The 22,499-nt window shown below is 34.2% G+C and overlaps 3 protein-coding genes across 8 annotated transcripts in view; 2 read left to right on the top strand and 1 right to left on the bottom strand.

Moving 5' to 3' along the window:
• The first annotated feature begins 558 nt into the window (after window positions 1-558).
• LOC128163924 (coenzyme Q-binding protein COQ10 homolog B, mitochondrial-like) lies at window positions 559-7,039 on the top strand. Its single transcript, XM_052827617.1, has 5 exons — window positions 559-679; window positions 1,263-1,424; window positions 3,747-3,939; window positions 5,144-5,245; window positions 5,398-7,039. The coding sequence occupies exons 1-5, from the start codon at window positions 597-599 to the stop codon at window positions 5,557-5,559; spliced, it is 702 nt and encodes a 233-aa protein (XP_052683577.1). The 5' UTR covers window positions 559-596; the 3' UTR covers window positions 5,560-7,039.
• Window positions 7,040-7,548: 509 nt separating this feature from the next.
• On the top strand, window positions 7,549-10,293 carry LOC128163600 (angiopoietin-4-like). Its single transcript, XM_052827225.1, has 3 exons — window positions 7,549-8,362; window positions 9,023-9,176; window positions 9,736-10,293. The coding sequence occupies exons 1-3, from the start codon at window positions 7,711-7,713 to the stop codon at window positions 10,112-10,114; spliced, it is 1,185 nt and encodes a 394-aa protein (XP_052683185.1). The 5' UTR covers window positions 7,549-7,710; the 3' UTR covers window positions 10,115-10,293.
• Window positions 10,294-10,877: 584 nt separating this feature from the next.
• Window positions 10,878-22,499, bottom strand: part of LOC128162840 (insulin-like growth factor 2 mRNA-binding protein 2) — a 32,398-nt gene continuing 20,776 nt past the window's right edge. For all 6 annotated transcript variants that reach the window (XM_052826243.1, XM_052826244.1, XM_052826245.1 and 3 more), the window contains 9 exons: window positions 17,626-17,665; window positions 17,310-17,404; window positions 16,850-16,966; window positions 16,332-16,467; window positions 16,014-16,109; window positions 15,167-15,322; window positions 14,660-14,782; window positions 14,060-14,191; window positions 10,878-13,830 (listed from right to left, as the gene is read on the bottom strand). In XM_052826243.1, coding sequence (XP_052682203.1) covers window positions 13,594-13,830; window positions 14,060-14,191; window positions 14,660-14,782; window positions 15,167-15,322; window positions 16,014-16,109; window positions 16,332-16,467; window positions 16,850-16,966; window positions 17,310-17,404; window positions 17,626-17,665 — 1,132 coding nt within the window. In that variant the 3' untranslated portion in view covers window positions 10,878-13,593. The remainder of the gene's footprint in view (window positions 13,831-14,059; window positions 14,192-14,659; window positions 14,783-15,166; window positions 15,323-16,013; window positions 16,110-16,331; window positions 16,468-16,849; window positions 16,967-17,309; window positions 17,405-17,625; window positions 17,666-22,499) is intronic.

Genomic DNA, 22,499 nt, shown 5'->3' with positions numbered 1-22,499 from the left:
TGTACACATGCACACTTACATGTACATGTATAAATAAGATAGTGAAGAAAATAGGCCTATAGCACATACCAATGTGGAACATATACCTATGAAAAACGCAATTTAAAATAATAAAAGTAAAGGGTGGAAGCGTGCACATGTATATCGAATTTTCTTTTGTCTTCATGTTCCAGGGTTGGGGTGAATTACTTTGAAATGTAATTAATTACTTTCAAATACATCAATAATTTTGTCAATTATTTGCAATTACAATTACATTGATTTTTTCAAATGTAATTAATTAATTTCGATTACTTTTACAAATGTAAATAAATACATTTCAATTACTCTTAATATCTTAAAAGAACATATACATGTAGAAACAGCATTGAGACACACAAAACTTGTTTATGGTAATGTATTTAAAGGGGCATGGCCTCAATTACAAATTACTTCCAATCACTTTGCAAAATGTAACTAATTACACTGAATTACAAATAATTCTTTCAATTAACCTGTCATGTTCTTCAAATCTGCATCCTTTATTTTTCCGGATGTTTATCAAATTTGGCTTGACTATTATTATTTTGTTGACCCAATTAAAGGTCAATGTTACAATGGCGGCTCTGGGGACGGTTTGTCGTAGTGGCAGATTATTTCGTTGTTTACCATCAATTGTAAATGGATGTGTATCAAACAGGTATTTGATGATATAAAATATGAATTGATGAATCTGTTCACGTTAAAATTATCAAAATTTAGATTTTATTAAGGGGGAAAACCGTTTATATTTCATTACGTCACGAAATTTGTTAGTTTCACTTTGTTACCGTCTAGGTTGTACACAGATTGAGTTATGTAAATATGTTATGCTAGTAACAGTAATTAACTACATTTATAAGAAATGAATTGTTATGTTATACACGTAATGTCACGTCTATGATGTGAAACACGTAATGTCACGTACACCAGTCCTATGCTTTTGATGATTTGTAACAGAAAAACAGCAGATGAGAATTCATCTTTTTTGTGTAGCTGATCAAGGCATCAGCTGTTTTTTCCTTTTTTATGATCAAATTAAAACTTTGTTCCACAAGTTCAACATATTCGCCACAGCCAGGGGCTTTCAATCCACTCCTCTCCACCTGGAACGGAGTGGACTAAAAACGCGTGGCTTAATTAGTAGAGAAGCATGATGCAAGGCAACACCAATGAATCATGACATTAATCATGACATTATGATACACTATTTTGTATATTGCTGACTTGTTATTGTATTACAGTTGTATGGTTGAGAGCAAACAGTCATTTTTACCTGAACGTCACTTCAACCTGCAGCCATGCTACTTTACACAGAGTTACCGATGTTTATTTCAACTTCCCAAGTTTAAGAGTCCACTTGGTAAAGGAAAAAAACAGGAATATTCTGAGAGAAGATTACTAGGGTATTTTATTTTTAAACTTTTTTGTGATTTAAAGGGACTCTGACAGAATTTGAGCTTAACATTCTTAATTTCATATTTCTGTTTTTTTTGTATAGAATGATTCATACCAGTATTTTTAATGCCTCGTCAAAATTTAAAAGTCAGATATTGAGTTACAAGCAAGATACAAAGTTTGAAATTATTTTTGTTCCATAAACAGAGCTCAAGTCTTATTATTGTTTACATATGTCACTTTGTGTTTTATTGGTATTAGTTTCAATCAAATGTCACTCCTTCTGTTAATAATATTATTTATGAACACTTAAAATCAGTTTATCTTGTTTACCAAGAGTTATTTTGTCCCAAAAAAAAAACCCTTGGTGATTTCTTACTTTACATTATTTGTAAACAATTATTATACATGAGCTTTGTTTACATAACAATGATTTCTAATCCCTGTATTTCCTTCATAACTTGAATTTTAACATTAAGATTTTGGTAAATCATTCAAATGGCACAAGTAAACTATTTTATACATAAAGATATATAACTATATTTTGATCTCAAATTGTATCTAAGTCCCTATAAATGTATTATGTAAAGTTAAAAACGTTTCTTTTTTTTTTAACATGAAAGATATCTGTCCATGTGCAATATTTGTGATATTTAATGGTGAAAAATATTATATAGAATATAGACATACAATTACTGCTTGCATAATTTTTACAAATTAGAATAGATTTTACAACAAATATATAAATTTACATAATTGCCTGACGTCATGACGTCAGGCATATCTAAGGTTTAAAAGTTGCAATCTCCGAAACAGTGCAGACAATGGGACAAGCAATATCATGATATTTCACAAAAAAGATTTACCGATGCATGTTTAAGATGTCAGCATTTACATTCACAATTGAAGAAAATGTTATATGGCATGTTATAACAACAGCGAGCAAGAGTTTTCAAGTGAAAGGGACGTTCACCATGCAGTGCACGTGTGTAATCCTGATTTAAAAATAGATCAGGCATTCCACCATATTTGAACGGTGAAAAAGGGGGAGGGGGTCATCGCAATAAGTTGTAACATATTGTCTATTACGGTACAATGTAAGTAATAATTGGCGTTGGATTATCATTATTGCAAGAGTCATCAGTTTGGGTTAAAACAAATATATATTTATACAGCTGGAATGTTTACTGGAGGAACTAAATCGCCAAAGCGGGGTGTGACCCGATTTTCGTTCAGTTGGGCGATTTCATTAATCTTGAAAAGGGGTCATAACTCGCGTGTCTTACTAAATGTAAATTACTAAATTTAACAATTACTAATCAAGCTAGTGTGTTTTTTAATTCGATAGAATTCTTCCAAAACATCTGATCCAAAGTATAATATACATGTATGTAGCTGTTACAAAACAAATGTCAAAAAATTCATCTGACCCCTCTGCCAATAGATTAGTTCATTCTTTGTGTGAACGGTAATAGCAGGATTTCGCGCCATAATATCATTCATAATTTTTGCGCGCCGAAAAGTTGACGAGTCCGTTGGGACCATGCGAATACCCCAGAGCACACCATGTGTTTACATCACAGGCACGTAGCATCGGGGGTTGGGGTGAGGGAGGCTGCTTCCCCTCCCCACTGTTTTGGCAGCTGGCACTTTTCTTAACTTTATAGGATAAATGGAAATATCATGGACCCTCCACTTTTGTAGGAGCATGCAATAAACGAAACTGCAAATAAGGAATTCTAATTGAACTGAAGTTATAGTTAGGTTTTTTTTTCATGAATTTGAGAATTCAACCTTTTTTAATTGCTTGTCAAGATGATTTTGATGAAGCTGCCCACACATATTCAAAAACAATACGTGTTTGTATACCCTTTCATATTTCATATGGTTGGAAATTTTTAAAAATGCCTTTCATTTGATTTTGCATCTTAATATAACAAATACAATTTTAAAAAACGACTATTTACTCTCCAGCTTTCAAGCTTACATGCACTTATATGATATGTGTACATTCCTAAAAAACTGAGTTAATAAAATGAATGAATTTCAAGTGATATATATATATGTACATGTTCTAGATTGAAGAAAAGACTGACATTTCGTCTTAAATTTGCACGTTCCGTTTATAAATTTATGATCAGCGCAACGAAAATTAAAATTCATTTCTGATAAGATAGCCTAATTAATACATGCATGCTTCCATTGAATAAATTTGTTTAGTCAGGCAAGCTTTTTGGAAAGCTATTACTTGTATAGTAACTTAATATTATAGATTATCAAGACATGCAAAGAAATACTTCATTCCATAGAAATTCTTATTTTATTCACAGATACAGCATGGAACAAATGTACACGGTGGTGTCTGAGGTGGAGCATTATAAAAAGTTTGTGCCGTGGTGTAAGGAATCCACCAAGTTTGGAGAGAGACCGGGCCACTGCCAGTGTATACTGGAGGTGGGCTTCCCCCCACTATCGGAGCGGTACACATCCTTAGTCACCCTCGCCAAACCAAACCTTGTGCGGGTAAGCTAGATAAACAGTTAATGTTTACAATCCCAAATGTATGCATTTCCCAAATTGGAAATGTAATTTTTTAATTTCCAATTATCTTACATAATTTTATATATAACAAAAAAGAGCTGAAGGTAGTCCTATACTCGGCACTAAATGGGCTCAATCATTAAAAGCTTAGCTTTAAATGATAAATATACATTCTAGCAATACATATACAAAAGAAAATATGTATGTTTACATGCTAGTTTGTTTGTTATCACCTCTCAGACGGGTGTACCCCCTTGCGAAAATTATTGACAATTATGAAATTTGCCAGACGTCCGTTTTTCCTAAAAATAATTACCAATTTTGGGAAAATTAGAACTGAACATACAAAATAGAGTATAAAAATTTATTTAGGCCATATCTCATCAATAATTTTGCGCAAATTTTTGTAAGTGAGTACGCTTTATGGACCTGATGTATCAAAATGGAACACAAAAAATGCAATGCTAGTATCGCGTTTTGTAATTTTTTAACTATTTTATGGACTCAAACTTAAATTCATGGTGTTTATTCTATAGATTGATATCTTAGAAAAAAGATTTGGTAAAATAAATTATATGTTGACGGATTACTTTTCACTCTATAAGCTTTAAACCAAGTAGACCCTGACGAAAAAATCCGTAAAAATCGCATTTTGCTACTGTTTTCTGCCTAGATCTGTCAACAATGTTAGATATCATTGAAACATCAATTAATTGACGATTGATTAAACTCGAAATAGCTTCTGTCTCTAAATTTAAACCGGTTTTAGTAAAAGAAAAAGAAAAATTCGGGGGGGGGGGTCAAAACAAAGAAGATATAAGCATACCTGAGATCCTGGTTAATCAGAAACTTCGTTTTTCATTTTACATTAACAGAATCGAGTTTCTCCACATTAATCATATCTATCTCTCATAGAATACATATATTACCGTTCTAATTGCTTATTATTGCCATTGTTTACAACAGCGATGTAGAGCAAAATCAATACCGGGTATCAAAAACGCTTTGTAAAAGTCGAACCAAATCTGTAAAATCCGTATTATGACGTAGTGCTATACTCGGACTACTTTAATAGGATTTATTTATTATGGTACATTAAACCAGTGTATTTTCAAACTGGTAGTTGTTCTTTTATTTTTTTCTTTGATAATAAAGTAATAAGGATATAACTGACTCTCTTTAACAGTCTGAATGTACAGATGGAAAACTGTTTAACCACATGTTGACAATATGGAGGTTCCGACCTGGTTTACCAGATAATCCAAATACATGCATTTTAGACTTCTCTGTAAGTCAGTCCCTCTCTCTCTCTCTCTCTCTCTCTCTCTCTCTCTCTCTCTCTCATATCATTTCTACATTGATTGTGATGAGCATCTTTAGAAAAAAAATTTTACATTAATTTTTTAATTTGCTAACGATGTCATTTCGGTTTCTTTGAAGGTTGCCTTTGAGTTTCGGTATGCCATACACTCTCACATGACACAAATGTTCTTCGATGAAGTGACTAAGACAATGGTGAATGCTTTCCTGAAGAGAGCTCGACAGTTATACGGGCCAGAAACAATTAAAAGCAGACAGCTGAAAGTGTCAGTCAGCAGTTGATGAAGGCTTTGGGCTAGCTGTCAAATAGGTTTTAATTTAGCATCATGTTGAATTTTTTTGTTTGAAACAGTATAAATGTTATGAAGAGGTTGAAAGCTGAAACATTTGTGATATGCAAGAGAAAGGTTTACTGTTTTAAAGTTTTATTCCATTAAGAATGTAGAGATGTCAGTTTAGTTAGGAATGAGTTCTAATTTCTTTTAAAGAAAGGAAATACAGGTTTTGAATGCTGCATATATTTTAGAAGAGAAATTTGTGCTGTAACCAGAAGGTACATGTTTATATTTATTGAGTGCAAGGAATTCTGTGTTTTAAATAGGATTTTATGTTCTAGCTTAGATCTGCTTCATGTATTAAGCTTTGATTTGTACTCTAGGGCTGGTTTCTGTCCAGACGTGATAACCTTTTTTTAAACCTTGGACACTGTTTTTTGTAACATGTTCATCAATGTTTAATGAATAGAAATTGAATGATTTTGTTATTTAAAATGAGAAAAATTAATGTAACAAGTGGTTTCCTGCGTTTTGAGTTACCGAAACATACTGGTGTATGCATATTAGTAGGAACTGATTAGTATGAATGTACACGGAATTTGTCTGAAAGTGAAACCACTTTGTCTAGATTGAAAGATACCCTATGTATATATATAACACTGGTTTGTATTTTATTATGATATCCTTCAGAAAAATACTAACTAAAAAAATTTCAGCACTTGTTCCCAAATCCATTGTGGTGCATACAGAGAGTCTTTCAAATGTTGCAGAGTTATATTTGTTGTGATTGTATTTATTGATTTCTCTCCATTTAGTTTAATTGTACAAGGAGGGTTTTGGCCGAACAATTTACTTGTTTGAAATCTTCCTTGAAATTTTTATTTATGTTTAAGCATTTTTCAACTAAACAAGCTGTAAATGTGTCCCATTCTGAGTTTCTATAAATGTCTGAATGTAAAAAACTATAATTTTAAATGAATACCCAAATAAAATGTAAATATCCATCTTTAGCAGTGGAAATAAAAAATGAGGTTAATCCACTAATCCAATGTTAATAATTTTGTTTTATCCTGTATTAAAGATGGAGGTTTTATTAAAAATAAGTGTAGTTTTTATTTTTATATCAATTAAAATAAATCTTGACCTTTAAGTGAAGAGTTTAATTGATTGACCCTCAAAATATTTAATTTTACAATTACAGTATTTATATGTTGTGGTTTTGATTTTATCGGAAATGACTGCAGTTTATATTAATTATTGAGACACCCCTTCTCTCTTGCTGTATTAAGTTTATGTTTAGTCTCCACAAGAAAAAAGTGACACTGAAGTATGTTATTATGTTGGTTTATTCCCTTACGTTATTTAAAACATCATTCATTTTACTGTAATTTCTTAATGAGAAAAATGAAGAGCCAGATTTCAATTTTATACTGCATAATCATTTTAAAAATAGCTTGTTATTCCAATTGTTGAATAAATTCGCAAAATTCATACAACGACTTATCTTCTTTCTTCTTTAAACATAGATGTAGATAAAAACCAGTAAGAGCTTAATTTTTCCACTAAAATCAAATAAGTAAACTTTGAAATTTGTTGTATCCAGCGTTGTTGGGCTTAAATTGAGAGTGACAGTCAATACAATAACAATTTATATTGTGTCTCACTTGAATTCAGGAATAAAGAATCTTTCTTGAGTATTATGAGGTGATCAAATCTAATGAAGCCCCAAGGGCTAAATAAAATAAATTTGATCACCTCATAATAATCAAAGAATGATTCCTTATCCTTTATATTTATAAAGAAGATGGGGGAATAAGATAGCGCAAATGCCCACTTGGTTTAGTCGTAAAATACAATTTCAAATTCAATACTAGTATTTTTTTCAATTTAATTTATTTGATATGATAAAATGCAAGTTTACACAAGGATAATTTCTAACTAATTTCAGTTTAAAATATTTTAAACAAACGATAAGAAAAAAAATATATAACTTAAGTTTTGGCGGTATCGAACCCTTAACCGAAAAACCCTAGTTTATATAAGGTTTAAGTTTATTGTCATACAATAGAAATATACCATGTTCAAATAGAAATTCCTTTCAGAGATAAGCTCGGCGGATGACCTGTAACAGGAACCATATAATCGGATCTATCACAACATGCATGTGTACCATATTGTACTTTTGGTTTTATTTGGATACACGTCACATGTGTCTGGATTCATCAACGATCCATTTGTTTCAACAACCCTCCCGACCTTCTCCACGGCAACGAAACGCCCAACAACGACCGGAAGTCACCAGGGGCCGTCAAATCCGGGAGAAATTCCGCCAGGGATCCAGGACCAACTGGACAAAATGCAGGCAGATCTAGGCAGACTTTCAAAGGAAAACGCCGCTTTAAAGTTACAAGTAACGTCATTAGAAAATGACGTCAGCACTTTAATTCAACTGCAAGGGAGAGTGCGTCAGCTGGAACAAGAAAGTATCACGACGAGCAGAGAAATATCAGCCATCCAGAGCAGCGGGAGTATTACTACAAGGGTGGAGGCGCTGGAGACTTCCCAGCCCCAGATGAGGTCGGATATATCCAGACTGAAGCTCCAGATAGGGAGCTCGTCCAGGGCGTTCAACTCGGCCATGCAGAATATCCAGACGTCGCTTGACGGCGTCAAACAGACGGTGGATAAACTGGTGGCCGCAGGAGGCGTGGTTACCAACAACCCCGGGGGACAGGTGCCCCCGCACACTTCCGGAACCGCAACTTTATCACCACCATCTCATACAACTCCTTTCACCCAAATACTACACGGTAAAAAAAGTGTTTTTCTTTATGATCTGAGGATTCTAATGGCAACAGTAATCTTGTGGAAGGCCTTTCTTCTTATTGAGAAATTTCTTATCTTGAGTTTGAAAAGATAAAAGGGTGTTTATTTTCAATATTAAGTTCCTATTCTATCAAATCATGTTAGTTGTCGTCTCTTTGTGGTTCTAAGTCGGCATCGGACAGTGCAAGAAATTTTAAAGAATAAACAATTGCGGACCAACATTAGAATATTCCTTTAATGAAACGAAAAATTTCGCTGTCATCATAACAATGATAATGTTACATAAATCTCCAAACATTTAACAAAATTAATATATATATATATATTCAAATTCGACTTGCTGGATTTTATTTTCAAATACAATGTTTAATTTTTAAAATATTTCATTGCAACAGCATACCTTTAAATCTACTGTATATATACATATATCTAGAGGTTAAGACTACGCGAAAACGCCATGTTTCATCGAGGTATAGTTGCAAAAAGCCATTAGCATTTGTCATCCATTTTGGGTATCCACAGTACAGGTGTACTAGCGAATTCCATGATTACATCCGAATGGTTCTCTTGCTGCTGAAAGCAAATCTCATGCGATGCCTAGCTAGAAATCAAAGCACATGTAAGACAACATTTGCAAACTTCAGATTGCCTTGATGTCTACGAGAAGGACCAGTACCCCGGGGTGTTTACCATACAGCCTCCCCAGTCCCAGCGGCCGTTCAAAGTTTACTGCGACAGCGGCTGGGCCGTCATACAGAGGAGGACCAACGGGGCCATGTCCTTCTCCACGCCATTCAGGTCTGTACTCTAGAGGTTAATACTTGTATGCTCCCATTGTCCAAGATGTAAAGCTGTATGCTTACAATAACATGTTGTTACCTAAATTCATGTCATGACCAAGATATGGTTGTATCTAATTACATTTTATTTTGCACGAGAAACAGTTTTATACTTATACAAGAGGCCCACAGGTTTTGACGGTCACCCGAGTACCATAGCCCTGAGTGACTCAGGTGACCTAAAAATGAAATGAGATCAAATTTCACTAAATATGAATAACGGTATATTTCATTTTTGTTCAGAGATTGCTATTAATTATTCTTTTATAATAAATATTGACAAATTATTGATCATGAAAAATGCCAATAACGACTGTAGTTGTTTGTTGTAATTGTACTGTCAACCTTGTTTACTCCACTTTGGGTATATTTTAAACTGCTACTTTTGAAATGTTTAATATAGTCAAGATCATTGTTTGAATCCTTTGGAATCGATGCTAACTCAACAGTATCGTATGTCTTTAACATTATTTAACTCAATAGTATCGTATGTCTTTAACATTATTTTACTGTTACAGGAGATGGGCCGATTATGTCGGAGGATTTGGAAACGCGTCCAGTGATTACTGGCTGGGAAACGATAATGTATACGACATACTGGCCCGGGAGCCGTACGCCCTCAGGGTAGAGGGTGTTGGGTATAGCGGGAAGATCTACTGGGCCCAATACAACCACTTCACAATCGAAGACGAAACTAACTACTACCGTCTCAATGTGTCCGGTTATTCGGGAAACTACAGAGATACCTTGATCACTGCCAATGGCAACGCGTTTGTGACGCAAGATCATCCGGGTAACGTGTCTTTTTACCGGGACTGTTCTGGATTTTTTGGTGGCGGATGGTGGGCCAACACAACAACCTCTGTTCCGAACTGTGGATACAATCTAAATGGCTGATACTTACCCAGTGGTGGTACTTGTATGACCTTCGCAGACATCTGTGTCAAAAGTTCCATCATGAAGATAATTCCAAGCAACGCCCTTACGTAACTTTATATTGAGCGTAATACTTCGTTGATATCTAATTGGATAAATTTCAGACACTTTTAAATATAAGTATTAAACTATTTCTTGTATCACGTTATATATTATTTGTGAATTCATATTAAGGTACTTCACTACAACAAGGCTTTTACTGCTTTTATGACACTACATCACAAGATGTTGACATAAATGTTTTGTAAAACTGATTAGGGCCAATGATCATAACTCGATCAGTGGTTGAAGCTGACGGAATTCATTAATACACAATATTGCCTGACGTCCTGACATATCTGAGATTTGAAAGTTGCATCCTCCGAAACTGCGCAGGCATATTGGATCTTCAATATCATTTTTGCATAAACAAGTAGTCAGAAAGCCATTTACTGGTTTCCCGTTTAATTAATACAGTGCATCTCCGACTACCGCCACTATTCAGGCTTTACCGCATTGAGGTATTTTTCAGACATAAGATTGGACAGAGAGATTTGTAAAATCGCGATTTGTACAAAAATAATACAGCCACTGCACTGAATTCGTGTTCATAGCATACATACATTTCATAACTGTCCAAAACTTCCAAGTTTGTAATATGTACTTCTCTTGGTGAAACACCAATCACTAAGGAGAAGGACGGATCCTCTACCTAATTATTGATAAGTACAACAAAACAATGATATTTAATGAACTAGAATAATTTTATTTCCGTAAGAAAAGGGAGACAATATTGCGAACTGGCTGACCGTGACATTATCTGATAGATTCAGAACACAGAGCTGGCACTGTATCGGTATAATATAAAGTATAAACTATGTGAACACATCTCAACAGCAATGTACAGTCGGCTCAACAGAAATAAGAGGCTCGATGAAGAACAGAGAAAGGTGGCTTCCCTGTCACCATGAATAATCTAGACTCATAACAATTTTCTTGATAGAGAAACGATAAAACCCCAGTCTTGGCTGTCGGGAGATCGTGTCAACTGTGTGTAGCCACTGATCAAACTGTTGAATCGGTTGGGTCCAAAAGAGGGCCTGGCGGGTGAAACTATTGAATAGAAAACCTGGTGATCAAAAATACCCCTAGCTCCTCTGAATACAATGAAACATTGGACAGAGCACTGTCACTATTTCTGCTGATCTGCAGGTCATCCCTAACAAAACAAAATCTGTACATGGTCAAGGTTTGTTAATACAAGAAACAATCAAAAATATTTAAAATGGGGGAAACACGTATAAGTATTGCAGGCTTCTGGTTCACGTCTCCATAGCAACATGCTTTTTACTGTTGATTGTACACAACTTTGACCAATAAGGTGCTGACGTGTATTACTGTTAATTGTACACATGGTATCATTATTCATATTCAAAGTTCAATCAGTTTACAATGCATTATGGTTGAGAGCAGTCATTGCTATGAAGACTAGGCAATACACTAAATATTACAAGAATCTGTACACAAGCTACTGGGGAATATTTAGAAAAGAAAATAAGGATATGGTTTACACATTTGAAAATGCAATTCTTTGTTTAACATAAGTCAGTTGTAAAACGGCAACCCAATATTCAATACATATCATTTATAGTGATCAATTCAGAACTTGAATCTTAAAATACAAAGCTTTGAATTAAGATTTTTCCTCTCAAGTTTTGGGCTTTCATTTTTTCCCTCCAAAATTCGTTACAATACAGCATGTAATAAATTTAATTTACAATGAATCCAACTTAAAAACCAATTATTCACTTTCTTTTCATTTGGGTATAATGCCATGGGTATCCAAAATAATATAAATCAAACAGTAAAATCAAGTCAAACAGTTGAAATACCTTTCAAGTTGAAGAAAGCAAAAATTCTTAAAAAGTCTTGAAACTCCATCAATAAACTATAATGTAATTGAAAATAAAACTGCTTTGAAATGCAGTTGAACATTACAAATTGGAAACTACATTCAAAGATTACTTAACAAACAACAAGTTAATATTTCTGTCACTGTTATCCAAAATGATTATAATTATTTTACATTTCCATCACATGTGGACAGAGAACTCACTTGGTAAGCTTTACCGGATGCAGAAAGTGCCAATTGTTCAAACTTTTCCCACCATGGTGAGATAATAAGAACATTGTACCACAGAGCATGTAGGTATTTTCCTTCCAAAAATAGAACAATGCAATAGCTCCTGGCTAGTTGGGATAAGGTAATTTTCACATGTGCCATGCTATTTATTTTTTTTTCTCTGGAGACATAGCATTCAGTATGAATTCACAACCTACGAATCCACCATCACAACAGTAGACGTAAGATCCAGTGAAATGGAGGGTGGAGTAGCAGTGTGGATTTGTAGTCCAGTATTTAAGACATTTCAAGAGTTTGTTGGCATGTAGAGCTGTACAATTCTTTGTCAGTTTTAAGACCTGTTATTGGTTTGTAGTTGTACATATGAAGTGTTAATATTAGAATGTCTTGGTGGAAATAAAGATATTCTTTTTTCATTCTTTTTTATGCAATATAATGGACAATAAAAAAAACTTTGTCCTTCAACAGGTCATAAAAATTCTAACAAAAAATTCTGTCAACAAGTATCAAAAATAAATTTATTACAAAAGAAAAAAAAAGGCCAATACTTTAAAAAGTTCAATACTGGCCTGATAAATATTTGTTCCTACCCCTAAGCTTGCAGTAGACAATACAAGCTGTCCTTATCAATTACAAGACGTCCAATTCCATCCAAATGTGGATAATAGCAACCTTTGCTAATGAGCACTTTATGTGGACTAAACACCTTTCATTCTTATCTTAAAAATAATGCCCTTGTAAAGGATTGATATTGCTCATATTTACATGCCTACAATGGAAGTCTGCTTGTACCATATCTTGGTGCTGCCCATACAGTACCTTGGTGCAACATCAGGTTTGGGTGAGCTTCCCTCCTTTTAATTGTACACATTCAACCGTGTATAAGTAAATTTCATGCAAAATAACATTCATTTGAAATGAAAATCCTGACAATGTTTTTTTTCTCATGAATTTCACACAAAATTCTTACAATTGCTTTCGTACAAGCCAAGATGTAAAATGCTTTCTAATCCCTACTTAAATAAAGTAGGCATCTAAATAGAGCAATATCTTATTAAATGATTACCTTTTTTTATTAAACTTTATTTAATTAACGAAAAATTTGTTTTCTATTTAAAAAAAAATACATATTGCCAATAATCAATCTCAAAATCAAACTAAAATATTTGGCAACTCGGAAATGTCGAAAATATCTTTCCTAAAATGGATTCAAAATAAATCCATTTTCATTTCATAATGGTAAAACATGTGACCATCATTGGACACTCAGTTTCCTATAACCCCTCTTCTGGCAGACACGCCCCCCTGAGTTCTACTTTCACTTTCCATTCTGCTGTGTTCTGGGCTGCAATCTCCTCTGCTGCCCTGGCATGAGCACTGGTCCTTGTTGGGGGCGGGGGTTAACCAGTGACCTAATTCTTCTGATTGCTGGCTGCATAGCATAAAAATGTCCTATTATTGAGACGGCCACTTCCATATCACCATCTGACTGAGTCTGAGAATTCTGATCGGGAACCTTCACTATTGCACCACTAACTCTCTGCATTTCCCTAACCTATAAGAAATGAAATCATATAATTTTGAAATAAAACAATATCAATATACAATATCACTACAGACATGTATTTGTCATTCTTCACAAGCCAATATAATTTCATATCATTAATTATATACTTCAGAAAACACATTTTGCTGCTGACAAAGCAGACCCTGGAGAAGGTTTACTTGTACAATTCCACTATCAAATAATGCTCAAACCACTCCAAGACGGAGGAGACACTTACATTTTGTCCACCTTTTCCTATAATTCTGCCGATCATGCTTCTAGGGACCAGGACTTCCGATCGCAGGTGAACTTCCTCTATCCTCTGGAATCCTCCCTCCGTCTTGATTTTGTCAAATACGTAAAACTGGGCCTGAAAAATAATCCAGTCATGTTTAAAGGTAATTTCATATCAAGTGAGCATTTTTATAAGTAACAACTAAATGGCAGATAGAGAACTCCAACACATTATAAATAATGTTCCATACTGAAATAATGTAAACAATGAACTTTCATTTGCGTGCAATAAATTTTTGTGAGGTTCACAAGAGCCTCATTATCTTGAACATTTCTTGCTGCGAACCAGTCCTTGTTGTATAGTTTTTGGTCCGACAGAACATTGTCTGGTCTAACAGAACATTTCATTATGTCAGACCAAATATCCGACAGTGAAAAAATTTTTCGACTACTCCTCGAATAAATTTGCGAAAAGAAGTTGGTTTGCAGTTGTTTTGATAATTTGCCTTTAAACTGACATTTGCTATATAAGGTTATCATGAAACTGTTAATTTTGAGCAATCCATGAAAACTTGTTTCAACATAGAGAAATGAACTCTTGTACCTTCCACTGAGCTTCAGCAGTGCCCGTTATGATGACCTTCCTTTCCTCCAGGGGTGGGGTCGGGCCTTTTCTGTCACCATTCATGTCGCCATTCTTTCCAGATTGCATTTGTGGATTTTCAATCTAAATACACACAATCTTTGTTATTCATAGGTCTTACATAATGTACCACAACATACATGTAAACTTTATAATGAATCCCTTAGCCACATTTTTATAACAAAAATAATCCAAAAAATTCATTGTAAAGTGAAAACAGTTATTTAACTCAACTTTATGAGCATAATGCACTCAAAGGTTTTAAAATTATTCGGCTTGTTGAAAGAATTAATAAAGTACACATTTAATCAGCGAAAAATGTCTACACATAGATCAGACTGGGGCAGAATATTAGTCAACACTGAATTGTCTGACTTTAATCCAATCATCATTTCCATTTAGTTTTAAATCACCTGTACTTTTACCAATGCTGTGATCACAAATGACATTTGTGGCAGAAACAGTTACCTTAATTCTAGCACCAGATAATCTCATAATTTCTTTGATATTGGATCCTTTGCTGCCTATACAAGCTCCCACTGTGCTTTCTGGTATATAGAGATAAGTGACCTCTAGATCTTGCTGGGGTGGACCTCCTTGTCCATAGTAGAAACCATCTCCCTGCTACAACAGAAACCAGAGCCACAATTATGTGACACAGATAGAAACTTCCAGGACTATTAGAATGTCAAATAAACTTTTATTATACTTTCATGTTAATTACTGAAATCTGATTGGATTAGACGCAGTTGGTAATCTGTTCTATTACCCTCAGCGTTAGCAACACACTTGGCAACGGGTAACACAACGAATTGTTACATGCGCTTAAATAATGCGCGTACGGTTCGCCATAGAATTCGCTTCATTTCTATATAAAAGCAGTAAAATTTTCTTTAAAATTAAGACATTCAGTATAATAAATAAATAGTGCCTGTTTAGGAGGGTGACTGTTGAAATTGACACCCCTCAAAAACCATTGTCAACCTCCGCTTCGCGTTGGTTGACAATAGTTGTCTCGGGGTGTCAATTTCAACAGTTACCCTCCCAAACAGGCACTATTTATATAGTGTTAGCTTTTTACTTTGATAGGCATTCATTAGTTACATGACGAAGATGATTTTTCTTCTAATTCTACAGCAAGATCATGTCTGACAGAAACAATTCTCATGCATTATAAAGATATCAAATCAAACATAGATATAAAGAAAAACCGAAAGATTTCTCTTTAAAAATTTATATCAAACACAGAGGACATATACTGATAGAGCATAGATCAACAATCTACATGTACAAGACCAGCAGTAAGTGTGCTCACCATTTGATATGGAGGGTAAGGTGGTCCTCTTTGGAAGTTATATGGTGGCATCATATTAGGCATGGGGGGCATTCCACCAAACATACCCATCTGTGTCTGAAAAGATTAAACAAAAGCTCTGTTAGAAATCACAGTACTGAAAGTCGGGCTCTTTTGATGTGTCTTTATGTATATTGTGTAGTAAAGACTGGAGATCTCTCTCTCTCCCTCAAACTTTAAATGTCGGCAAAGCATGAGAAAGCAACCAAATTTGTGTAAATGACTATTAACAAAAATATTTCTGTCTAGTAGATGGAGGGGGGATCCTTTAACACTTACATTGTAGTTTTGTGCATCTTGTTCAAAACACTTCCTCATTTTTTCTGACACCAGGGCCTCAGCTTTAGACGTGTTTTCAGGACTTCCTGTGATGGTGATCATGCGATCAACGAAAAAATTGTTCATGTCTGTTGCACTGCAAAATGAATGGGCTACATACATAACACTTGTTGCATTATATACATGTACACTTGCATGTAACAATGTGCAATAAACAATGTAAATCAGGTTAATTCAAGATTACCTGCATTTCCTTGGTCACAAAAATTAGTCATCCAAAATAATTTCATTACTCAATAATGACAATTAAAGTTGTCAGAAATTTGGTTTACATTATATTTACACAAGCAATAAAAACAGTCAGTGAAATTGAACATGTTTAGATAAAATAAATTATACAATATTCAACACTTGATATGGCAAAAGGAGCGCTACAAAATTTGTAGAGTTTGTTTTCAGAAAACATGAAGATATCTAGAAAACACCTTGAAACCGATTGGAAAGGAATCAATATTTACCTAGAAACAACAATGTGTGTACCCGTTTGCTCCATAAAGCTTTTAATGACGTTGCCTTGTTTTCCTATAATCCTCCCACAGAGGCTGTTAGGACATATAATTTTTAGGGGTGGCTCTCTACAATAGAAGGAATACAATGTATATTCATGCTTTATATTTAATCATAACACATCATAATGTACTTCAGAAACCATTTTTGTTCATTCCAACTTATGCATGTATTTTCATTATTATATTTGGAATAACTTACACTTGTATAGCTGTTAAATTATACATGTGCATGTCTTTTATGAGAGATATTATTGGAAAACATCGACTTTGGGCATCCCTTAAACATTTATTCACATTCCAATAAATGACTGACATATCGATTCACTTGAATAGTTTTTGCAAGAATACTGCATATAATGTTCTTTTCAGATATATTTGTCTTAAAAGAGATTGGCTGTAGTTATCTTACCCTTTGTTGAGGGACTGTGCTTCCGACTCCACTATTTTCATGATTTCCTTGCATGCTTTGGAACAGTTTTCAGGGCTCCCCTTTATTGTGACCAACTAAAAAGAGTTCTAATCCATGAATTATCTGCAATTTCTTTACTCACTGTAGCTTTTACCATCCTATCAATTACATGCATCTTTAAACAAAACTGAACATGCCAATCTCATTTAATTCTTACAATATCAGCAAAATGTCCGTTTATTAATGTATTAAGCTATCTATACTTCAAAGCGTGGATGTGATATATGTTCAATAATCAAGTAAATTTATTACTTACTGTATCTGTTGATAAACCATCTCTTCTATGAATATCCACTCTGAATAAAAGAGAAAGAACTCCATTATTATAAGAAGATACATCATTTTTAACACAATTTCTTACTAAAACACATTCGTACTAAAAGGTCGAGTTATCAGACTGGGGCGGATAAAAATCTTCACATTATTTTGTCAGGATTTTTTCCAATCATCATCTTAACTCTGTATAATCTTCATACAAATTTGAATACATATACTCAGTAAGTTCAGCTATCCCATTATACCTATTAGTTCATTAACAATTGAGAAAAAGTCGGTCACTACTAGTAAAGAATATGTCATTAAAAGGAAAATAGTTGAGGAAGTACACTGTTGCTTCATATCACTACAGCGATATGCAAGAGTTGATCCACAAAATTAGAAGTAATGCAGTTTAAAACCATCAAATACAGTTTAATTACAAGTAGTAAAGTGCGAAATATCTCAATGTGTTTTAAATTATATTTGCTTTCTAGGTGGTTATTCTCCAAAAGAAATCTATATGTAAATTAACAATGGAATGTAAACAAATTCAGCATAACAAAATTTAACAGAAACTAGAGGTACTGTGAGCAAGCTCACAATTGATACCCCCCGCTAAGAAAAATCATAACTCATGTATTTTTTTCATTATAGAAAATATTGAAAGAATCTATTTCATCGTCCATTTTCTATAAATAACAACTGCTCTATTTTTTAAAACTGTTAATGCTTATATGAGTACACAAACCAATTTCTATTCTTTAAATTCCATTTTAGTTCAAGTTAACTGTTAATGCATGAAGACATTTGCATCCTTATGTTAACAAACATGACTCGAATCAAACGAAATTCCACATGTCAAGCAGCCACTTAATATAAACATTTTGAATTATTGGTATACTGAGCCCGATTTTTGTTTAACAATGACCTTGAACTTCCTCAATTATCCATTGGTCAAGGTCATGACATACTCTCAGGTTATAAGCATTCTAGATGTGAATTAAGAACTTCCAATATTTGTCCATTAGAAAGATATGGACTGGACACGAGTTTTATACTTTTCTGCAAGTGACCTTGGCCTTGCCCAAATGACCTTGGGTCAAGGTCATGACAAACCCTTAGCTTATAAGCAATCTTTGTGTGAACTGAGAACTTCCAATGTTTCTCCATAAGAAAGATATAAACCGGACAAGAATTTTGCAATTTTTTCTGTCAGTGACCTTGACCTTGCTCGAATGACCTTGGGTTAAGGTCATGACACACCCTTAGGTCATTAGCAATCTTTGTGTGAAGTTAAAACTTCCATTGTTTCTCCATATGAAAGATATGGACCGGACACGAATTTTGCACTTTTTCTGTTGGTGACCTTGACCTTGCCCGAATGACCTTGGTTCAAGGTCATGACACACCCTTAGGTCATAAGCATTCTTTGTGTGAAGTAAGAACTTCTAATGTTTCTCCATAAGAAAGATATGGACCGGACACGAATTTTGCAATTTTTCTGCCAGTGACCTTGACCTTGCCCGAATGACCTTGGTTCAAGGTCATGACACACCCTTAGGTCATAAGCAATCTTTGTGTGAAGTAAGAACTTCTAATGTTTCTCCATAAGAAAGATATGGACCGGACACGAATCGAACAGACAGACGGACAGACGGACGGACGGACGGATGGACGGACGGACAGACGGACGGACGGACAAGGTGATTCCTATATACCCCCCCAAACTTCGTTTGCGGGGGGTATAATTATGTCTTATTTTAAATAATTCTACAATACATGTATGGTTGATCCTTCTACCAAGAGTTACCCACTTTCAGGAGAGCATTATTTCAAACATGTTGAGCACATGAACAATTTGATAAACAGTTGAGTTATCAGACTGGGGCGGATAAAAATCTTCACATTATTTTGTCAGGATTTTCTTCCAATCATCATCTTAACTCTGTATAATCTTCATACAAATTTGAATACATATACTCAGTAAGTTCAGCTATCCAATTATACCTATTAGTTCATTAACAGTTGAGAAAAAGTCAGTCACTACTTGTAAAGTAAAATGTTGTTAAAAGGAAAATAGTGAAGAAAGTACACTGTTGCTTCATATCACTACAGCAATATACAAGAGTCGATCCACAAAATTAGAAGTAATGCAGTTCAAAACCATCAAATACAGTTTAATTACAAGTAGTAAAGTGCGAAATATCTCAATGTGTTTTAAATTATATTTGCTTTCTAGGTGGTTATTCTCCAAAAGAAATCTATATGTAAATTAACAATGGAATGTAAACAAATTCAGCATAACAAAATTTAACAGAAATTATGTCTTATTTTAAATAATTCTACAATACATGTATGGTTGATCTTTCTACCAAGAGTTACCCACTTTTCAAGCAATATGAGCTGTATTTTTTAGAATTTTATTTCGCTGCAAAAACCTGCTAGTATACTAAGTCTGCCTGTAACTTAAACTTTTATAATAAATAAGATTTGGAAAAAATCCTTAATTTTTGTCAGGAGAAAGATTTCACTTATAAGGAATATATAGCAGATCAATTTTTGTACAGGACGACAATAATTCAATTTTGCTCCAATTTAGGCTTCTTAATGGCTTTTCCCACAAAAACAGAGCTAACAGAAATTTTAAAACCATGATATTTTTGTCATTTTAGTAGAAAATAACATTTTCTTTAAAAAAAATTTGAACATGAAAATTGCAGCTCATATTGCTTTAAGGAGAGCATTATTTCAAATGTGTTGAGCAAAAGAACAATTTGATAAACAGTTGAGTTATCAGACTGGGGCGGATAAAAATCTTCACAATAGGTCAAGATTTGTTTTCCAATCATCATCTTAACTCTTACAATCATAAGCAGCTATATAAACATCTTAATAATTTTGCAAATTTGCAATTACAAGTTTTGTGTTTTAAATGAGTGTAGATGGGATAATGTTGATCTGTTTAACTGTAAGTTGAATATATAAATCATTCTCAAATACAAATACCAGTGAAGAACTTCCAACTATAAAATTGAACAATGAATAATTTTATATGTGCTTTTATTTTCTCCACAACTAGCAACTTCCACTTCTATTTCCTTAGAGCCTAGAGATCACACATAAACAAATGTGACCTTATTTTAGTTTATACCTAAAAATGATGTACTGAAAAATGTAACAAGAGAACTCCCATGCATAGCAGTCCCTCACAGCTGGAAATTAGAACCATTTTAACAAGACCTTGGACTTTCGGTTGGATGTAAACTTTTATTTTCTCCATCAAAACAAGTTAATAACGGCACTGATTTTTAGCGAGATATGCAGATTGCGTTGTCTTGGCTCAAAATTCAGAAAAATCTTGTTGATTTCAAAGAGCTATGGCTGAGCGGCCAACAATGAAATAGACAGACCTATGTCACAATGCTTTTTGACAAAACTACCCAAAGTCCAAGCTCTTGTTAAAATGGCCCTATGTAGGCTCACCTTTCTCTAAAATATAATTCTTGCCTTGAATATCATCAGTACATTAAGTAAAAGAACAGGATTTAACTTTTTTACATTGCTCAAGATGTTTGCATAGTTCAACGATTCCAAGAATAAAATGTTTCTATAAACTTTTGACTACTTACACATAGAGATAGCTATGCATGAGCACAGTATATATGCCGAGTAATATGCATATGCACATATTTCTTACAGGTGATAACACATGAACATAAACAAGAGGCCCATGGGCCACATCGCTCACCTGAGGAACAATAGGTATGATAAAGTCAGCTTAATGGAGTCATAATACAAACAATCTGGACAATGTACAATAATACATGTAGATCCTGTATAAATAAAATCCATTTTCCCCCCTTGGAACTCAGATAGCCCTGATTGCTGCCAATATTTACAAGAGCAGACTTTAATCACCGCTCCTGCTCATATATAGGGACTCAACATTACACAGGCAGGGATGACCGCACACCTACGCAACTCAACAGGTACCAACATTAACGCAAGCAGAGATAACGCAAGCAGGGAAGACCGCACACTTGCGCCAACAGCTCAACCTAACGCAGGGAGTGCTGCACACTTGCGCTAGAAAGGCCAGAACACCAGCAGGGATGACCATACACTAGTGCTCCGCTGCAACCACCACCAACACAAGCAGGTCTGAGCGCACACTTGTATTAATGCGATACAGGGCAGGAATGACCGCACACTCTGTATCGTAGGTTAGAAAAACACGAAGATTAGATAGAGCAGGGATGTCCACACCCTCAATCTCTCTGTACCTGTTCAAGTTTACCCCAAACAGTCGCTCGTTGCATTGCAGTAGACACTGTCTCTATATGTGTGCCGGCCTAAAATAATTCATAGTATCTAAAAATTGGAAATCAAAAATAAACAAACTAATCCGGCCTAACCCAAAACTACTTATGCAGAACAACTTATATACATTGAATATTTATTATTGTATAAAAATAATCATCACAATAATTGGTTAACAGTGGATGCATTAATTAAAATAATCAAGAATCAATAAATCAAGGGCAATAACTCAAAACAGTAATACAAAAAGATTCTAATGAAAAAATAGCTGCCTGCTTCAATTTTATAGTCATATCACATGTTGAGTATTGCAGTTCTCAAAAAGATCCTTTACAATTGTTTATATATGGGATATTTAGCTACATCAAACTCTGAACCTTCTTGTGAGGCCAAAGAATTGTCCTGGAGCCAAAGTCTTAACAATTATAAAGAATCATCTTGCTGATTAGTTTCTGAGAAGAAGTTTTTAAAGATTTACTCTATATATATTCCTATGTAAAACTTTAACACCCCCCCCCCCCCCCCATGTGGCCTCACCCTACCCCAAGGGTA

This window comes from Crassostrea angulata, chromosome 9, assembly GCF_025612915.1.
Source record: "Crassostrea angulata isolate pt1a10 chromosome 9, ASM2561291v2, whole genome shotgun sequence".
Taxonomy (NCBI): domain Eukaryota; kingdom Metazoa; phylum Mollusca; class Bivalvia; order Ostreida; family Ostreidae; genus Magallana; species Magallana angulata.
This window is presented reverse-complemented; position numbering and strand designations above follow the sequence as displayed.